This window comes from Maniola hyperantus, chromosome 28, assembly GCF_902806685.2.
Source record: "Maniola hyperantus chromosome 28, iAphHyp1.2, whole genome shotgun sequence".
In the NCBI taxonomy this organism is placed as follows: Eukaryota; Metazoa; Arthropoda; class Insecta; order Lepidoptera; family Nymphalidae; genus Maniola; species Maniola hyperantus.
This window is the reverse complement of record NC_048563.1, coordinates 3,284,699-3,304,686: the sequence shown is the minus strand read 5'-3', so window position 1 is coordinate 3,304,686 and position 19,988 is coordinate 3,284,699. Positions and strand designations below refer to the sequence as shown.

Below are 19,988 nucleotides of genomic sequence, written 5' to 3'. Positions count from 1 at the left end.
TCAGAGCACAGATAATCTATCGGCCAAACATGGCCGACAGTGTTTTCACCTGTCTAAGAAAAATATTTTTTTAAATTAAAGTTTTACGGTTTTTAGGGCGCAAAAAAATATAGTGTTAATTTTTTTGATATAATAGGACAAATATTAACCATTTAAGACCAACTTAAAAAAATTGTCAAGTAGCCTATTGTCTAAAGTTTCTAACCGATACCTAGAAAATCGTCTACCTCAAACAAATTTCGTTGAAGAAACCACTTGCCATTAGATCCGTAATCGTATCTCGGCAGCTTGAAATGCCTCGGCATGGCCGCTGCTAGGGCTCGGGTAAATTGCGCCCGTGGAGCAACCCACGAGCTACCCCAAATAGTTCTGATACCACTACTGCCACTCCTCGGTAATCCAGGAAGACTAAAGCGGTTTTTGATATAGTCTCACATGTGGTAACTGCCCAAGGTTTCTACCGAATATCTTAGATATCATCAGCCACAGACAATTTTAGTTTAAGAAACCACTTGCCTATTTTAAAATATTCAGGAGCGTACTCAAATCCTTTTGTCTGTCGTAATTGCCCAGGGTTTCTAACCGATACCTAGAAAGTCGTCTACCTCAAACAAATTTCGTTGAAGAAACCACTTGCCATTAGATCCATAATCGTATCTCGGTAGCTTGCAATGCCTCGGCATGGCTGCTGCTAAGGCTCGGGTAAACTGCGCCAATGTCCCGTGGAGCAACCCACGAGCTACGCCAAGTAGTTCTGATACCACTACTGCCACTCCTTGGTATCCCAGGAGACGGACTAAAGCGTGCAGATGTTGTGGACCCACAAAACCTGGAACAAGAGGTTGTTTTATTATTTGGAAGATTTGATCACACTCAAAAGTGACGCTGATGACGCGCGCAGCCCATGGTTGAACCACCTTGCATAAAAACCTGTTTCTGGTCCCCTAAGTAAAATGGTGGCTAGTCATGACAGCTCATTAACCGAAAGATTAGTGTAATGAGCTGTCATGACGTCACAAGGATTGGTAAACAACGGCATTTTATTACCTTTTACCAATACAACTACAATCCATGTGACGTCACAGTCAGAATTCATCATGGCGTCATCAGCTTCGTACGTTCCGAATAATTGTAGAATACATAAAACAATTGAAATCTTTAAAATCTATATATATAAAAGGAAAAGGTGACTGACTGACTGACTGACTGACTGACTGAATGACTGACTGACTGACTGACTGATCTATCAACGCACAGCTCAAACTACTGGACGGATCGGGCTGAAATTTGGCATGCAGATAGCTATTATGACGTAGGCATCCGCTAAGAAAGGATTTTTGAAAATTCAACTCCTAAGAGGGTGAAATAGGGTTTTGAAATTTTGTAGTCCACGCGGACGAAGTCGCGAGCATAAGCTAGTGAATTATAAAATTCATTATGTAATAATTTTATAAACTGATATTAACAAAATATTTATACATTTTTAGGTTTTTCTGGCTTGGTGTAAAATGCCCTATTCTGTAATTTCTGGTAATCCCTCACCGTTATACTGCGCGTATTGGGCAGAATAAGCCAGACTGAGCTGCTTGGATCCCCACAGCATTGCGTGACCATACTGCTGTGGCTTCTCCCTTTGCACCTGGGCGGCGAATTGAATTCGACGGCATTTCACGAATCTAGAAACAAACAGTTGAAATTGATTGAACTGGGCAAAAACATTCCCTCATCATATTATTCATTGTTGAGGGTGGTGACACTTTTCAATCACTACCCATATTATAAATGCGAAAGTGTGTTTCTTTGTTGGTTTGTAGGTTTGTCTTTCAATCTTGTCGCAACGGAGCAACGGACTGACGTGATTTTTTGCATGGGTATAGTTTAAGATTTGGAAAGGGACAATGGCACCGATTCCGTTATCTTTCTCTTAACTAAAAGAGCATCTGCATCCTTTTCTTTTTAACAATGTTAAAAAGGGATAGAACATGAACTTAACATTTAAAGACTCTAAATTTTAGTGCACGCTACAAATTTAAACAGTAGGCTCGCGACTGTGCGCTAAAATCACGGGTTTTACATTCTAAAAATTAAATTTAAAACTGTCAAACTGCGTCCGTGATTTTCATATTACATTAGTAAGAAGAGGATGCAAATACTCTAAAATAAGGTTGTGCTCAGAATCAGTACCAATATTTATCATTTTGTTCTTCAATTATATGACTATTAAAACGTGACATTAATCAAGTCATATGCGGAAGAATCGGGGAGCCCTTCGCATTATTATATAAAATTAATTCTAGCTGATGCCCGCGACTTCGTCCGCGTGGATTTAGATTTTTAAAAATCCCATGAGAACTCTTTGATTTTCCGGCATAAAAGTAGCCTATGTGTTAATTCAGGGTACAATCTATCTCCATTCTAAATTTCATCCAAATCCATTCAGCCATTTTTCCGTGATTGAGTAACAAACATCCAAACATCCACGCTTTCACATTTATAACATTAGTAGGATAGTAGGATTACTCACCGATCAGTCGCAGCATTATAGCAATAATTCGGCAAAAAATCATAGTTCAGCTCCCAGAAAACGTGAAGCGTGATCCGTCCGTACGGCGCTAGCACTCCGTGGTCCGACTCGCGCAAGATGGCGTCGAACTCATCGAGAGTCAGGTAGCGGCTGAGGAGCTTGTGGCACAGACGGTTGACTGCTATTAGACCCTCCAGTTCCTGAAAGTGACGAAACTTTTAAGGCCGGGGGAAGGTCACTTGATGCCAAATGACAATACATCAGTTCTCCTTGTGCATGTCATTTCAATGGTACTGGTTCTAAGCACACCATAATTTTAGAGTATTTGCATCCTCTTCTTACATTAGTAATATGAAAAGGACAGACAAAATTTGACAATTTTAAATTTAATTTAGAGCTGTCAAACCTCGTGACTTTAGCTGCCAGTCGCGAGCCTATTTTTTAAATTTGTAGCTTTCACTAAAATTTAGTCTTTAAATGTAAAAGTCATGTTCCGTCCTTTTTTAGCAGTATTAAAAAGAAAAAGATGCAGATACTCTAAAGTTAATTTAGAGAAAGACAGCAGAATCGGCGCCAATGTTTGTTTTAGTTTTAAATTTGGTTACAAAATAAATAAATACTTAGTAGTACCTTCCAGGTATTTATTTTTATTTTATTTATTTATTAGGAACACACACAATACATTAATTTAACACAAACTACGACACTCATAAACAAACACAGGCTGATAAATGTATCTATAAAATGTGTACACAGGTACTACTAAATATTTATTTATTTTACTTATTTATTTATTTATTTTCCAGGCACAGAAGGATCACTTCAGAAAGACGTTTACCGACTCTAGTTACGACAGAATAAAGTGCAATTGAGCTTGCGCTGCGCTGCGGCCTAAAATTTAATAAACACCTCTCTTTCGATTACATAACTCTTAAGAACACTCGTGACCATACGTCACATCTCAGAATCAGAAGAACCTTTGCAACCTCTCACACTGCCAAGGGTCACTGGTAGAGATCTCTCGTAGAGATAAATGCTTCCCTGTCCACATTTACTATCTGTTTCTCATTATACGTCCCGCAAATTGCTAATGCGCGTGGCCGCCATTTTAGTGACGTCAGCACTAGACTGAAGTTTCGAGCTGATGGTATATTTTGAGACATGGTTCCAGCGCAATAGCAATTTTCGGGACTAAAACTGTAAATGTTTTTGGTACAAACAAAAAAAAATTGGTCATAGTCTACCACGCTAGCCAAGTGTGGATTGGCAGATTTCACATAGCTTTGAGAACTTTTTATTAAATAAAACTTCAGCTGACTTACCACCACACCAGTAATGTCGCCAGCTTCAAACTTCGCGACGGCCGCGTCCAAAGCACGATGCATGTCTGCGTTAATTCTTTGGGCCACCTAAAATATATTACACAGTAACTAGTTTCTGCCCGTGATTTCTATGTGAATATAGATTTTTAAGAATTCTTGGATTTTTCGAGATAAAAGTAGCACGCCCGTCTCCAGGATATCAATCTCTGTAATATCATATAAATAAATAAATAAATAAATAAATAAATAAAAATATTGTTTATTAAATTAATCTTTTACAAGTATTTTTGAATCGTCAGATGCATCTACCACTGGTTCGGAATACCTTGCCTACAACGAATTGTTGCTGCAAGAATTACATAAAATCAACCATCACAACTATTTAAATTGTATCAAAGTCAAAGTCAAAGTCAAATGATTTATTCAAAATAGGTAATTAATAACTCTTTTTGATGGTCAGATGTTGGATTTCTAAGATATAGTGGTGATAATTATTACGCAAACTTAAAACTAAAGCTACGATCAATGAATGATTCAGCTTTCCACAGTTGACCTACAATTCTATTTAATACAAGCTGATGCCCGCGACTTCGTACGCGTGGATTTACGTTTTAAAAATCCCGTGGGAACTCTTTGATTTTCCGGGATAAAAAGTAGCCTATGTCACTCTCCAGGTCTTAAACTATACCCATGCAAAAAATCACGTCGATCCGTTGCTCCGTTGCAACGTGATTGAAGGACAAACCAACAAACAAACTTTCGCATTTATAATAGGGGTAGTGATCACCAGGGGTTCAAGCTTAAAACCGGAAAAGTCTTATAAGATTATACTCACTAAGGCACACAAATCGACGTGCCGCCCAAGCAAAGCTACGTGCCGCTGCCTCAGGAGCGACGCGTACCGCCCCGCGCCGCACCCGGTACTGGCGCCGCGGGCCGCACACTCGGCGCGGTAGCGTTTATCCAGCAACATACTAGAATAGAGCAACTGGTTTCTTAGAAAGAAATTATCTGCGATGAATGAAATTCTAGGAATAGGTTGAAAACCTTGGGCAATTATCACATGCAAAAATAAATTGAGAAATTCCTAAAGATTCTTTTGATTTCGAGTGGTTCCTTAAAAGAAAGTCGTCTGATGCAGATGAAATTTGAGGTGTAGAATAAAAACTTGGAGCAATTACCACTTGCTAAATAGAGCTTGAATTTTTTTTACTAAACTTTTTTAAAAAAACGCAGGGTTCCGTAGAACAGTGTGTCCATGGTAGATGGAATGGTGGTATGGTACGGTGGATCATATTTTAGTTTCTCCTTAAGTACGATTATAGAGTATATATTAGTCTATTTTATTAGTATATTGGTATTATACATATTATTTAATACATGTATTAGTGGTTTATGTATTAATTAAATTTTTTAATAGATTTACAGAGAGTAAGAATACAGGATACACTTAAAAAACAAAGGGCGACCTTATCACTAAAGTGATCTCTTCCAGGCAACCCATACTTAAGAACTTATAGAACTGTAAGACGGGGAGTCGCAATGTAGCTATAAATATTATATATATATATATATATATATATAGGTAAATATAAACATATACACTCTAATAGGTACATACTATAAAATATAATATAATATATACATGTATATAAATACTATATAAAATCAATATAGTATAATTAAATAAATAATACATACTACATAGCTAACTGTACATATAGTTATGGCTGTATTAGTATGTATTTTTTTAATGTATAAAGTTATTTTAATGTATGTTTATTAGTAGTACACACCACCTGCAGTCTAATTTTCCTTATACTTTCCAATCTTTAAGGTTGCCTGGTAGAGATCGCTAATTAGCGATAAGGCCGCCTTTTGTATCTTCCTTCTGTCTGTGTTGTTTATTCTTTAATGTAATCCTTCTTGTGGTTGTGCAAATAAAGTGTATTTATTTATTATTATTATTATTAGTATTTTTTTTAAAGAATATTAGCCATGTCAAATGACTAATATTCCCCTTTCCTCTCCAACTAAGCGTCAGGCTTGTGCGTGCTAGGAGTAGGTACGACAATAGTGCGTAGACAAATAGACGAAATATTATTATTATGGTAGAAGAATAGTTACCTCGCAGCCAGCTGTTTGTAGTGGGCGTAGACGAGTTCGGACAGCTTGTAGACGAACTGGTCGAAGCACAGGTTGACCTCGGCCTCCACTTCGTCGTAGAGGAACTGCTTGCGGAAGACGGTTAGAGCGTATTGGGCCGAATCGTTGTATAAATCTAGGGGATAGAGGACGTATCTGAAATGAAAAAACATTCAGAACTAAAAGAGCTGTAATAGCCTAGTGTTTAGGACGTCCGCCTCATATTCAAGAGTTCGCGGGTTCGATCCCGGGCACGCACCTTAACTTTTCGGAGTTATGTACGTTTTTAAGAAATTAAATATCACTCGTTTAGATAGTTTGATCATGATGATTCAGAACTATATTCTATTCTATTTTATCTTGGTACTAAGACATTTTTTCGTATAAAAATTTTACATTATAGTCGCTATTTATGTAGTTTTTCAAAAGTAAGTTAAGTTGAGGTAGTTACTCGAAAGTTTAAGTAAGGTAACAGATTTTTAAGAAGGTACATAACAGTATAGTCGCTTTGTCGTAGGCCTTCTATAATATCTCACAAGATGTTCTTGAATAAGAAATTCGCTGCAAAAATAATAAAACTATTTAAGTTTACTAACTAATTTTAATAATAATATCTAAAAGCATGACACTTATAAAAGAAATACCTGTAAGTGTTGACCTGCAAGTGCACCATACATGGGCTAATACAAGGGGGCTCTTTATGACCTTTCATGTTCCCGATGTATATTAAAGACAAAATCAATGATACAATTAACAATAAGGTAGTAAATAAGTCCTTACTCCATCATAGCCGGTTCCTTGCTCCTCAGGATGTGGTCAGTGAGGATCCACGGCATGGACATCTCTATTGGAAACTGGATACGCTTCTCCATGGTGATCAAATCGTTACACTCTTCGTTGTGCTGATGCCGGACCATACATTTCTGTGTGGAAAAGACTGACTTTAATAACTAATAGGGAATATTAATCTAAATATATAAAAAGAAAAGGTAACTGACTGACTGATCTATCAACGCACAGCTCAAACTACTGGATGGATCGGGCTAAAATTTGGCATGCAGATAGCTATTATCCAGGCATCCGCTAAGAAAGGATTTTTGAAAATTCAACTCCTAAGGGGTATATAAATAGGGGTTTGAAATTTGTGTAGTCCACGCGGACGAATTCGCGAAAATTAGCTAGTAATTAATAATACTGTTCTAATTTGATTGAACATAACAAAACTTGAGTTTAACTTGTCACAATAGTCATACAACTTACATTGACTTTCCTGCCCATTGTCATTTCCAAGTAGAATTCTCTGTACCACAGTTGGGACAAGTCGCAGCATTTCGCCAGAGAATCTGTTGATAAATAAAATATTAAAATAATACAATCAAGTACCCTAAACGACATCATCCAGAGGTCCCTTGTCACCGCCCATGTGCCAACTGTACTAGAACCTATTGATTTCAAAAGTCAAAGTCAAATGATTTATTCAAAATAGGTAATAAATAACTCTTTCTGATGGTCAGATGTTGGATTTCTAAGTAGATAGTGGTGATAATTATTACGCAAACTTAAAACTAAAGCTACGAGGGTTCCAAACGCGCCCAGGTCTGAGAAGAGCCCACAACAAACTCAATTTGGCACGTAGCGATGGCAAGAGACCTGATGGTATGACGCTCGTGCCGTGGAAGATGGGCAGGTCGCTTGTTTGGGATGCAACGTGTGTAGACACTTTAGCTGCATCCCACATTCAGGCGACCTCCTCTATGGCGGGTGCAGCGGCCATCAGCTCTGAACAGGCCAAGAGGTACAAATATGAAAACCTCGACGGGAGCTTCATATTCGTGCCTTTTGGTGTGGAGACCTTGGGGCCGTGGGGCCCGGGGGCTCGAGCTCTATATGAGGAAATTGCAAAAAGAGTTATCGAGTCAACCGGGGACCCGAGAGCTGGCAGTTACCTTGGTCAAAGAATTAGTTTGGCCATCCTATGGGGTGATGCTGCCAGCATCTTGGGTACAATGCCTCGTTGCCGTGGTCTCGATGAGGTTATAAATTCAATTTAATTTATTTTAGTTTTAATTTAATGTTTCTTTTAGGGTTCCATACCTCAAAAGGAAAAACGGAACCCTTATAGGATCACTTTGCTGTCTGTTTGTCTGTCAAGAAACCTACAGGGCACTTCCCGTTGACCTAGAATCATGAAATTTGGCAGGTAGGTAGATCTTATAGCTGACATTTGGGGAAAAATCTGAAAACCGTGAATTTAGGGGTTGATCACACAAAAAAAATTAGATTGTGGTCATTAACTAGTAATTAGTATTTCCAATTTTCTAATTAAGATAACTATATCAAGTGGAGTATCATATGAAAGGTCTTCACCTGTGTATTCTAAAACAGATTTTTATTTATTTTTATGTATCATAGTTTTTGAATTATCGTGCAAAATGTCTAAAAATACGACTGTAGTACGGAACCCTCATTGCGCGAGCCTGACTCGCACTTGGCCGGTTTTTTTTAATTTTAATTTGGAAGCGAGCTAACCTGGAAGGGGGCATGGCAGTTTTGAGAGGGGCCAGTCCAGCAGTAGGCGCCAGGTGGCTATCAGACAACAACGACGAATCGTTTCCTTACCAGCTAAATTCAACAGATAGCTCCAAAAGAAGCTCTGGCGATGGAAAGACTCGATCTGCTGTAATGCTGCCGCCTCCAGATCTTTGCGAAGAGTTCTCCTTCCACCAGACTTGTCGGAGATCAGGGCTTCCAGTTGAGTTCGGACCATGTAGAGTTGGGTGGACGATGGCCCTGGAGAAAGGGGAGTGAAAATAGAATGAGTACGTAAGGATTGACACGACCTAAAGCATAGATCATATAGATATAGGTATTATTTTTCATCTTTAGTGGTGGAAGTTTTCAGCGCCATCTATGAAAATTTTCTCGAACGTTGCCCTGAAACTTTCTCATTGAAACTCACCAACATTCCGCCTGGGCACTTTGATGGTGAAGCTAGCTTCCGCGTCCTTCTTGCCGCGCAGCGCTGGATCCTGTTGAGGCTCGCAGCCGCGCGCCCAGTCGCCGCACGTCTCACGGACGGACACTATTATACTGAAAATTTATATACAATCAGCTTTTACCCCAACTTTGAGCTTCATCATAGACGTAGCATGAGTGATTATGTGTATAAAGGAATGTGAGATAGATATGTGAGATAGGTATACGTCCCGCAAATTGCTAATGCGCGTGGCCGCCATTTTAGTGACATCAGCACTAGACTGAAGTTTCGAGCTGATGGTATGTTTTCATTTCAGCTGACGTCAAAGCTATTCCTGGGAGCCTATAATCGTCCTGCAGCACACCAACCGTCTGTTTATGGGCCCTGGAACCCTTCACGATTCTTCTTCCATCACCACAGTCCCTTATCTGCCTTTTCCAGTTTTTAGACTTACCCATTATCTTCAGGTCTTCTCTGCCAATGACAATGGTTCGAAATGTTTTCTGCTGAGGCGTCTATCTGTTCATAATTTTCACGGATCCAGCTAAATACCTGGAACTCCTAGAAACAAAAAGAGTTTGGAGAGCCTACCTGCGTATGAGATCCTTCTTGTTCTTGATGGCCTTCCTGAGGGGCTCCCTCAACACCAGCTGCACAAAGTCCTGCAGCTCCGAGTATATGGAGCACAGAATCCCCCTACCAATACGTGACTAAAGTTTGCAGAGAAAGTGTAATTTTAGCGGGTTGCCTGGGCTGGAAGGACAAAATGGTTTAGAGAACCTACCTGCGTATGAGATCCTTCTTGTTCTTGATGGCCTTCCTGAGGGGCTCCCTCAACACCAGCTGCACAAAGTCCTGCAGCTCCGCGTATATGGAGCGCCGCGCCGCGTCCGCGAACACCGTCTCCATACGGGCCATCAGCACTTGCAGACCCTTGATCATGGCTATAACCTCGATCATCGCGAATTTCTCCTCTGACGTGTAGTTGTAGCGGGTTGCCTGAAAGACAAGGGGATGTTGAAAAACTTGGTAATTCCAGAAATCCCTCAGATTTCACCCACTCATACTCGGCGTCAGGAAGAAAAAGTATTTAGGTAAAAAATCTGGAAACTCAAATAGGGAAACTTCTAGTTGGGTATCAAGTCATCCTGGGTTTTATATCCCAGAATCTAGTGGAATTTTTCGGTATACATTAAAGGAGAACCAGCCTTATTGTAGCAGTGACCAGTCGCACTAAGCTAAACAAAAAAAATTCAAAGCCAGCAACCGCTTTAGCATTTTTGGTGGTGGTAATTTCGGAAATATGACCTGACATCCTAGACCCTGTATGTTGGATCTCACCCTCTCCTACCTTGCGGCGTTAGGACTGAAAAAATTTGGAGAAAAATCCTACCAATTCAAGAACAAAAGGCTCCAGTTGGGTAACAGGTCATCCTGTATTTTATATTCCAGAACAACGAATTTTTTAAAGCCAAGAAACGCATTGGCAGTTCTAGTGCTGGTAATTCGGGAAATATCGCATGGCATCCTGGATTCTGTATACAGATCTCACCCTCTCATACTCCTCGGCGTCAGGGGGACACCTGGGGTTGGTGGCGTGGTCCGTGGGGTGCAGCAGCTTCCAGGAGCAGAGCTCGGTGAGCACTGAGCACCAGGAGGACAGCAGCTGCAACCCTCGGAGGCAGAGTTCCGTCACTGCCTTGTTCTCTGCATCAGACCCTGCCTCCTTGAAGGTCGTGGTAACCTGTAAAACAGAACAAAACTATTGAATCCACGACACAGAAATTGTACAGTAAATAAAACTGTTTAAGTATAATCCCGGCTCACTACAGAGCACGGTCCTCCTCTCAGAGTGGGAAGGGTTTTGGCCATTGTCTACCACGCTGGCCAAGTGCGGCTTGGCAGACTTCAGACACCTTTGAGAACATTGTGGAGAACTCTCAGGCATGCAGGTTTCCTCACGATGTTTTCCATCACCGTTAAAACAAGTGATATTTTAATTACTTAAAAACGCACATAACTCCAAAAAGTTAGAGGTGCGTGTCGGGGATCGAACCCCCGACCTCCGATTGGAAGGCGGACGTCCTAACCACTAAGCTACCACAGCTAGTTTAAGTATAGTCCGTACAAAATGCCTCACGAAATGACGTCACGCGCCATTTTAACTCTATGGGTCAACCGTCGTGTCAAAAGTACGGTTCATCTTTAAAATAAGGACTAAAATCATACTTTTCACATGAAATTTGACACAAAAAGTTAAAATGGCGCATGAGGAGTTAATTGATACGCGTTATACGTGTCAAAAGTCAGAACACGCATACTGTAGGGTGCTGCAACCATGCTAGTTGGTAAAAACTTTGGTTGGTAAAAAGTCCTTTTTTTATTAGCCTATTTTTTTATTTATGTTAATCATGACTACCTGCATGCCAAATTTCAGCCCGATCCGTTGTCATTTTTTTTTAAATTAAAAGAATATTAGCCATGTTAAATGACTAATATTCCCCTTGCCTCTCCAACTAAGCGACAAGCATGTGCTAGGAGTGGGGAAGAAGATTAAGTACTCTAGCTTATGCTCGCGACTTGACTTCGTCCGCGTGGACTACATAAATTTCAACCACCCCTTTCTCCCTTAGCGGTTGCTTTTCAAAAATCCTTTCTTAGCGGATGCCTACGTCATTAGCTATCTCCATGCCATCAGCCCAATCGGTCCAGTAGTTTCAGCTGTGCGTTGATAGATTAGTCAGTCAGTCAGTCACCTTTTCCTTTTATATATTTAGATTATGGTTAGATTATGGTATGGTATGGTATGGTATGGTATGGTTGGTTTTATATATTTAGATTATGGTTGGATTATGGTATGGATCTGGTATGGTTTAGATTATGGTTGTCTCACTTCATTGCTGTATCTGGCCAGTTCGGAGATATAGTTCTGGTGCTCCTCGCGAATTTGTGGCAGGTGGACCATCAGGTCTGCTTGAGGAGAGAGAGGGTTGGGGCTTGAAGACAGTGGCCATCTGAAACAAACAGAACAATTTTCACTGTAAGTTCATGTGCGGACACGTCTAATTTGGACGTACGGCATACGGACGTCCGAATTCTAAACGTATTTGTATGCAAATAGATTTTATTTTATCCAAATTAACTTTTAAAGGTGCTTGAATTTAGATTCAAGCACTTGTATAATATATAAAACAAAAACGTGACTGACTGACTGACTGATCTATCAACTGGACGGATCGGGCTGAAATTTGGCATGCAGATAGCTCTTATGAGGTAGACATCCACTAAGAAAGGATTTTTGAAAATTCAACCCCTAAGAGGGTAAAATAGGGGTTCGAAATTTGTGTAATCCATGCGGACGAAGTCGCGAGCATAAGCTAGTTGTCAAATAAATTTACCACTGGTTCGGAATACTTTTTTAAATATTAAAACCGCCGAGTTTCTTGCTGGTTCTTCTCGGTAGGAACGGCATTCCGAACGAGTGGTAAATTAAAACTACCTGACGATTCATAAGCACTTGTAAAAAGTTTGCTTGAATAAAACATATTCTATTCTATTCTAAAAAAAAATACTTACTTGCTAGGATCATAATGTTTGGACCTCTTGATGTAGTTGAAAGGCGCTATCTGCATGTCGCCGAATAGTGGTACCACTTCAAGGTTCTGTAACAAAAAAGAATATACGATAGAATATTAGAAAGACGGATTTATAAAAAGACTTGTATCTGAATAAAAAAAACCGGCCAAGTGCGAGTCAGGCTCGCACACTGAGGGTTCCGTACTACAGACGATAATTCAAAAACTATGATGCATAAAAATAAATAAAAATCGGTTTTAGAATGCACAGGTGAAGCCCTTTCATATGATACTCCACTTGATATAGTTATTTTACTTCGAAAATTGAAAATACTAATTATTAGTTCATGACCACAATTTTTTTTTTTTGTGTGATCCAACCCTAAATTCACGGTTTTCAGATTTTTCCCCAAATGTCAGCTATAAGATCTACCTACCTGCCAAGTTTCATGGTACTAGGTCAACGGGAAGTACCCTGTAGGTTTCTTGTCAGACAGACAGACAACAAAGTGATCCTATAAGGGTTCCGTTTTTCCTTTTGAGGTACGGAACCCTAAAAAACACATTGCCACGATAACATCGCCGTGTGGAGACGCGTTCATAGAGAGTATATACATACGTGGCACAACGATAATATCGCCGCGATTCTCTCGCTCGTGGAGACAGCGCCTTAAATAGAGACGAACTACCTTGAAAATTCTGTCGATTCTGTCCAAGCGAATCTTCTTCTTCTGGTCTAGTCGGTTGATGTTGCATATCTCCGAATCCATCAGGAAGAGTCCGAAACCCATCACCTGTCAACAGAATAACACCACTACAGTACATACACTAAGTGGGAAAGTCATTTGTGGGAATGAGTGTAATCCGTACCCTTATATAAATGCGAAAGTGTGTTTGTTTGTTGGTTTGTTGGTTTGTCCTTCAATCGCAACGGTGCAACGGATTGACGTGATTTTTGCATAGGTATAGATACCTGGAGGGTGACATAGGCTACTTTTTATCCCGGAAAATCAAAGAGTTCCCACGGGATTTTTAAAAAAACCTAATTCCACGCGGACGAAGTCGCGGGCATCAGCTAGTCTAAATATATAAAAGGAAAGGTGACTGACTGACTGACTGATCTATCTACGCACAGCTCAAACTACTGGACGGATCGGGTTCAAATTTGGCATGCAGATAGCTATAATGACGTCGGCATACGCTAAGAAAGGATTTTTGAAAATTTAACTTCTAAAGAGTCCAAATAGGGGTTTTAAATTTGTGTAGTCCATGCGGACGAAGTCGCGAGCATAAACTAGTATTTTATAATAAAATTCCACAATTTTAGACTTGCCTTTACACAAGTTTAAAAATCTATTAAAAGTATGCTCTTAAAAAAAGCATATTAAAGCCAGCGAGAGCATTATGAGAAGAGTTTCTTGATGGAGTGATCTTCTCTCAACCTTGAATGCACTCATAAAAATCTGATAAAAGTCCATCCAATGACTGATTGCAGATAGCTTTGAAATATCAAAAAAAAAAAAAAAAAAGCATATTATACAATGGAAGACTGTAAATGATAAGAAAGCTTGGATTTGACTCGCTCCAGCAATGCGCGGGGCTGCAATTGCATGTACAGTATGGTATAATAATATTGTAAATTGATCACTTGAAAAGAGCAATCGCCGAGTTTCTTGCTGGTTCTTCTCGGTATTAACATTCCGAACCAGTGGTAAATTAAACTACAAAAGCACTTGTAATAAGTCTACTTGAATAAAAAAAATATTCTATTTTATTCTATACAGTTTTGTTATCTTTAGATTACGTTAAAGGGAAACTAGTATAGTATGTATGTATGGATTTTTAAAAGCCTAAATCAACACGGACGAAGACGCGAGCAAAAACGAATGTAACAAATTACCTTGACAAGCATGTGTTTCTCCGAGGGCGTGAGATACATCTTCGTCTCGAACATGTGCACGCAAATGTTGACCACGTCCGCCAGTAGCTCCTCATAGCCTGCAAAACGGAACAGATACACTCATCATCATCATGATCAACATTTGATGGAGGAGGGAGAACGGGGACCCTGAGATACAGGTTTTGCAAACTTACTTCAGGGTCCCTGGCACAATTTTAAAAAGACCCTGTAAAACAAATAAATCATTTCAATCATTTCATTTCAATCATTTCATCAACCCATCGCTGCGCCATGAAAATTAACAAAATTATAATTTGGACATAATTCGCAAAAATTAAAAAAGGAAAGTAAGGCCAAATTAGCCTCCAAAAAGCTTGGGGTGCTCAACAGAGCAAAGCGGTACTTCGCGCCCGAGCACAGGCTCTTCTCTACATAGTATAAAATAAAGTCGCTTCCCGCGTCTGTATGTATGTATGAACGCGTAGATCTTTTAAACCACGCAACGGATTTTAATGCGGTTTTCACCAAAAGATAGAGTGATTCAAGAGGAAGGTTTATAGCTACAGTTTAATTCTCAAAAAAATAGAGATCTTTAGAGAAATTGAAATAATGTGAATTAGGTTGGAAAAAAATCCTCTCTGGCAATGACACCTCAATGACACCACATTAGGATCTACGTTGCACCCATGCGAAGCCGGGGCGGGTCGCTAGTCTATATATATAAAAGGAAAAGGTGACTGATTGACTGACTGACTGACTGACTGACTGACTGACTGACTGACTGATCTATCAACGCACAGCTCAAACTACTGGATGGATCGGGCTGAAATTTGGCATGCAGCTATTCTACTATGATGATGCAGCTAGTCTATTATGATGTAGACGTCCGCTAAGAAAGGATTTTTGAAAATTGAAATAGATGTTTGAAATTCGTATAGTCCACGCGGACGAAGTCGCGAGCATAAGCTAGTTCTCTATAAAGCGCAAGTCCGCCCACACATGGAGTACTGCTCTCACCTTTGGGCCGGAGCACCCCAGTACCAACTCCTTCCATTTGATTGGATCCAAAGGCGGGCTGTTCGACTTGTGTACGATCCCAAACTAACTGGCTCGTTGGAAAGCCTGGAGCGCTGCAGAGACGTAAGCTGTCCTGTCTCCTCTATAATGGGGAGTGCTCTGAAGAGTTGTTTAATCTCATTCCACCCTCCTCTTTCTACAACACACGAGCGGAAAGCGAGCAAACAATTCCACCCTCACCACCTAGGTGTCTGGTGCACTTCGACCACCCGTTGTGCCAGATCCTTTTTTCCACGCACATGCAAACTGTGGAATCAACTCCCATCGGCGATGTTCCCATTAGATTACAACATGGGGTTATTCAAGAGGGGTTATTTCTTGTACGGAACCCGGAATATTTTTTTTTAGATAATTTACTTACCAGTAATCTTTTCCAGGGCATCCTTCACCGTATCACGGATTTTGTTCTGTGTAGCCAGGAACATGGACAGGTTCTGGGACTCCTGGAGACTTTGGCTGTCCGACATCACTTTGAGGAACTGGGCAGCCCTGGAGGAGAACAGATCATTTTACTTATCCAGCCTCCGGACCGTGATTGTAGCTAGTTTGAACTTTGAAAGCCAGTGTCAATACAGGACTACCACCTTTATAATTTGCGCCGATGAACCTGCGCAGAAATCTTATTTTTGAGTGACGCGAAAATAACTCAACCAATCATAGCGCGTGTCCGTCCGCTATTGGTTGATGCCTACGCGCCATGTTTTATACGCGCGACATTATGAGCGAGATAGCACGAGTCTGCGTTCTTGTGTTTAAAATCTTAACGTCAAGCAATAATGTTCTGGTCTGTATTTCATTGGTGTACATTCAATTTTAGTCGGCGTTTGGTTGCGCTTTTCTGCGCAAACGAATTTTGCCGATGCGACTTATGAAAAGTGAAATTGCAGGCATCAGCTAATTTAATATGAATGAATCAATACTAAATCAATAAAATAGTTTGTTTCAGATATCTTAAGTTTACGGTAGCTCTAGGAGGTTAGACCCTTCTTTTAGGAGTAGGCGAACTAGTCCTGTGCCAGAAGACACCGCTCTTCCTTAACAATATTATCATCAGCGATATCAAGCAAGCAAACGTGTGTGAGTTAGAATAATAATATAGCATACTAACCTTCTATATGTAGAATAGTCATTCTTAACTGAACTCTTCATGTTTTTCAGTTCATCGAGCACAGCAAACATGTTGACGAATTTTCCCAACGTGAGCAGGTACGCTTCGGAAACGAAGTCGCGACGCTTCTCCGCGTGACAGAGGCGACGCACTTCACCGCAGAAGCGTTCGATCGCTTTACGCTACGAGAGTAACATAACAAGGATTATAGTAATGAATTTCCCCAACGTGAGCAGGTACGCTTCGGAAACGAAGTCGCGACGCTTCTCCGCGTGACAGAGGCGACGCAATTCACCGCAGAAGCGTTCGATCGCTTTACGCTACGAGAGAAACATAACAAGGATTATAGTAATGAATTTCCCCAACGTGAGCAGGTACGCTTCAGAAACGAAATCACGACGCTTCTCCGCGTGACAGAGGCAACGCACTTCACCGCAGAAGCGTTCGATCGCTTTACGCTATGAGAGAAACATAACAAGGATTATAGTAATGAATTTCCCCAACGTGAGCAGGTACGCTTCGGAAACGAAGTCGCGACGCTTCTCCGCGTGACAGAGGCGACGCACTTCACCGCAGAAGCGTTCGATCGCTTTACGCTACGAGAGAAACATAACAAGGATTATAGTAATGAATTTCCCCAACGTGAGCAGGTACGCTTCGGAAACGAAATCACGACGCTTCTCCGCGTGACAGAGGCAACGCACTTCACCGCAGAAGCGTTCGATCGCTTTACGCTACGAGAAAAACATAACAAGGATTATAGTAATGAATTTCCCCAACGTGAGCAGGTACGCTTCAGAAACGAAATCACGACGCTTCTCCGCGTGACAGAGGCAACGCACTTCACCGCAGAAGCGTTCGATTGCTTTACGCTCTACGAGAGAAAACAAGGATTATCACTCTACCAGGTACCATATGTACCAGGTCCACCAACTGTACTAAGTGTGTTATGTACCAGGTGTAATCAGGGGAGTAATACAGACCTGGAAGTACATAAACTGCAGCAGCTTGTCCACCTCGGGCGCTAACACCTGCACGGTTCTCTCGTATATGTGGACCCGGTCTGGCTGCTCGTTGGACCTGGGCTGAGGTATGGCTCGGCTGCAGCATCTCCAGGTGTAGAGCATAACAGCGTGAGCATTTCCTTCTTCTAAAAGTTCATTCTGAAAGGAAATGTATTAAGTACATAATCATTTGTTCACAACATTTTTTTTTGTGATAGGACCACAACTTCACGGTTTTCAGATTTTTCTTCTAATGTCTGCTAAGACATACCTACCTGCAAAATTTCATGATTCTAGATCAACGGGAAGTACCCTGTAGGTTTCTTGACAGACAGACAGACAGACACACAGACAGACAGACAGACAGACAGACAGACCGACAGGCAGACAGACAGACAGATAGATAACAAAGTGATACTTTATAGTATCTCAAAAGGAGAAACGAAATTATGGGTTCCATATGTGAGATATGTGTTATGTATATCAAAATTTGTGTTTAGAGTAGATACCTACTTCTTACTTTGTTGTATGAATAAAGTTAATGTAAGTGGGTAGGTTGCAAAAAGTGTATGACAATTAGTTCATGTTGGCACTCCTCAGTGAATACATATTCTAATGGTGAACTCAACTGTTTGATTTACTAATCCAAACCTATTAATATGGAACCCTAAAAAACAGTTTTGAGTATTTACCAAGTTGGCATGCACAGTGGCCTCCTCAATGTACTTGGCGATGCCTGTGACGAAGCCATTCCTGTCTTCAAAGTTGGTGTCAAAGTTGGCCTGGTACAGGATGGAGCAGGGTGCTGCTTCGATGCATGGCTGCTCATCTGTGACAAAAAATAAAAGTCAGAATATTATTTGTACAGTATGCGGCCGAAGCCTGCGTAAGCTGTGATAGCCTAGTAGTTAGGACGTCCGCCTTCTAATCGGGGGTCGGGGGTTCGATCCCGGGCACGCACCTCTAACTTTTCCAAGTTATGTGCGTTTTAAGTAATTAAATATCACTTGCTTTAACGGTGAAGGAAAACATCGTGAGGAAACCTGCATGCCTGAGAGTTCTCCATAATGTTCTAAAAGGTGTGTGAAGTCTACCAATCCGCACATGGTCAGCATGGTAGACTATGGCCAAAACCCCTCTCAGAGAGGGAGACCCGTGCTCTGTAGTGAGCCGGTAATGGGTTGATCATGATGATGATGATGATGCGGCCGAAAGTAATGTACATCGGCCTTTAGAGTGACATTTCGGCTTTGTAGAATGTTGTCTCTGTCACTCATACCTATATGACGTTTTGTCAGACTCAACGACAGCGACAGCACTCTACAAATCTGCTATCCTTCTAAAGATTGAAGTACATTATTTCGGCCGCATACTGTATGTTATACAGGCTGTAACCAGAACGCTAGCAAAAACTTAGCATTATTTATAATCCATAAACACAATCCAATACCTATAAACATTGGCCTCATCTTGTAGTTTTAGTGATTTAGTATGTTTCAAACCCGCAATGTATAGGGTGCAAAACTCGGGTCAATGCCTTGCCTAGTACGCTGCATTGACTCCAAGTGGCCAACATGCTATAGCTCTAGCAACAGTGCGATGATGACTTTAACTGCTGATAAGCTGACTTCAACTACGACTTAATTGAGAATCGAACTTAGAACCTTCATTTAGCAATAATTTCTTTCCATAGCATAGTAATTAGGCTGTTAGGTAAGGCCATTGGACAAAGTAATAATCTGAATTTCACATAGACAGGATATGAGGTGATATATATCACAAATACCGGACGGAAGGGCGTTAGAAATAGTTTTTCTACGATAAATATTGGGCCGGATATGTAGAAACTATAGCAAGCAGCTATGTACCAATAATAAAGTTTTGTAACACTTACCTGGCAAAGATAGTTCATCCAGAACATCCACGTTACTCAGGGCATCCGAAAGAGATACTTTTTCACTCACAGACATGATTATTTTTACGAATAATCGACAAAATACACAGTTTCGTAAACTGATTTACGGTCGGCAGTTCGGCACTCTTTAAAAAGCAAATAACACTACGGAAGTTCACATGTATGATTACTTAACATCATGCTCATTTTTTTATTTAAAACTTAAAAGAATGGTAAAGTAAATAATTACAAAATATTATCATAATCAGACTCTGAAAATCTAATGATAAAATGAGGATCAAAATTAAAGTACTAGTCACTAGTGTTGGGCCTTGAAAGAGTTGTCTTACTCGATTTTAATATCGATTGGGTACTCGAAAATCTTTATATTGATTAATTTTGAATTCAATTTCATAATTATTATACAAGTCTTATTTCATTAAATTAAAAAAAGTTTTAGCC

General features: G+C 40.4%; 1 protein-coding gene across 1 annotated transcript in view; it reads right to left on the bottom strand.

Annotated features, from left to right (window-relative positions):
• The window catches only part of Cyfip (Cytoplasmic FMR1-interacting protein Sra-1), a 28,674-nt gene extending 8,857 nt beyond the window's left edge, over positions 1 to 19,817 (bottom strand). The window contains exons 1-21 of the mRNA XM_034983036.2: positions 19,527 to 19,817; positions 18,325 to 18,461; positions 17,612 to 17,791; positions 16,629 to 16,810; positions 15,882 to 16,009; positions 14,444 to 14,541; positions 13,233 to 13,337; positions 12,545 to 12,630; positions 11,862 to 11,982; positions 10,521 to 10,712; positions 9,753 to 9,967; positions 8,951 to 9,081; positions 8,611 to 8,781; positions 7,252 to 7,334; positions 6,772 to 6,914; positions 5,974 to 6,147; positions 4,682 to 4,820; positions 3,847 to 3,933; positions 2,525 to 2,724; positions 1,543 to 1,676; positions 638 to 829 (exon numbers count right to left, since the gene is read on the bottom strand). Coding sequence (XP_034838927.1) covers positions 638 to 829; positions 1,543 to 1,676; positions 2,525 to 2,724; positions 3,847 to 3,933; positions 4,682 to 4,820; positions 5,974 to 6,147; positions 6,772 to 6,914; positions 7,252 to 7,334; positions 8,611 to 8,781; positions 8,951 to 9,081; positions 9,753 to 9,967; positions 10,521 to 10,712; positions 11,862 to 11,982; positions 12,545 to 12,630; positions 13,233 to 13,337; positions 14,444 to 14,541; positions 15,882 to 16,009; positions 16,629 to 16,810; positions 17,612 to 17,791; positions 18,325 to 18,461; positions 19,527 to 19,602 — 2,974 coding nt within the window. The 5' untranslated portion in view covers positions 19,603 to 19,817. The remainder of the gene's footprint in view (positions 1 to 637; positions 830 to 1,542; positions 1,677 to 2,524; positions 2,725 to 3,846; positions 3,934 to 4,681; positions 4,821 to 5,973; positions 6,148 to 6,771; positions 6,915 to 7,251; positions 7,335 to 8,610; positions 8,782 to 8,950; positions 9,082 to 9,752; positions 9,968 to 10,520; positions 10,713 to 11,861; positions 11,983 to 12,544; positions 12,631 to 13,232; positions 13,338 to 14,443; positions 14,542 to 15,881; positions 16,010 to 16,628; positions 16,811 to 17,611; positions 17,792 to 18,324; positions 18,462 to 19,526) is intronic.
• Positions 19,818 to 19,988: the final 171 nt, after the last annotated feature.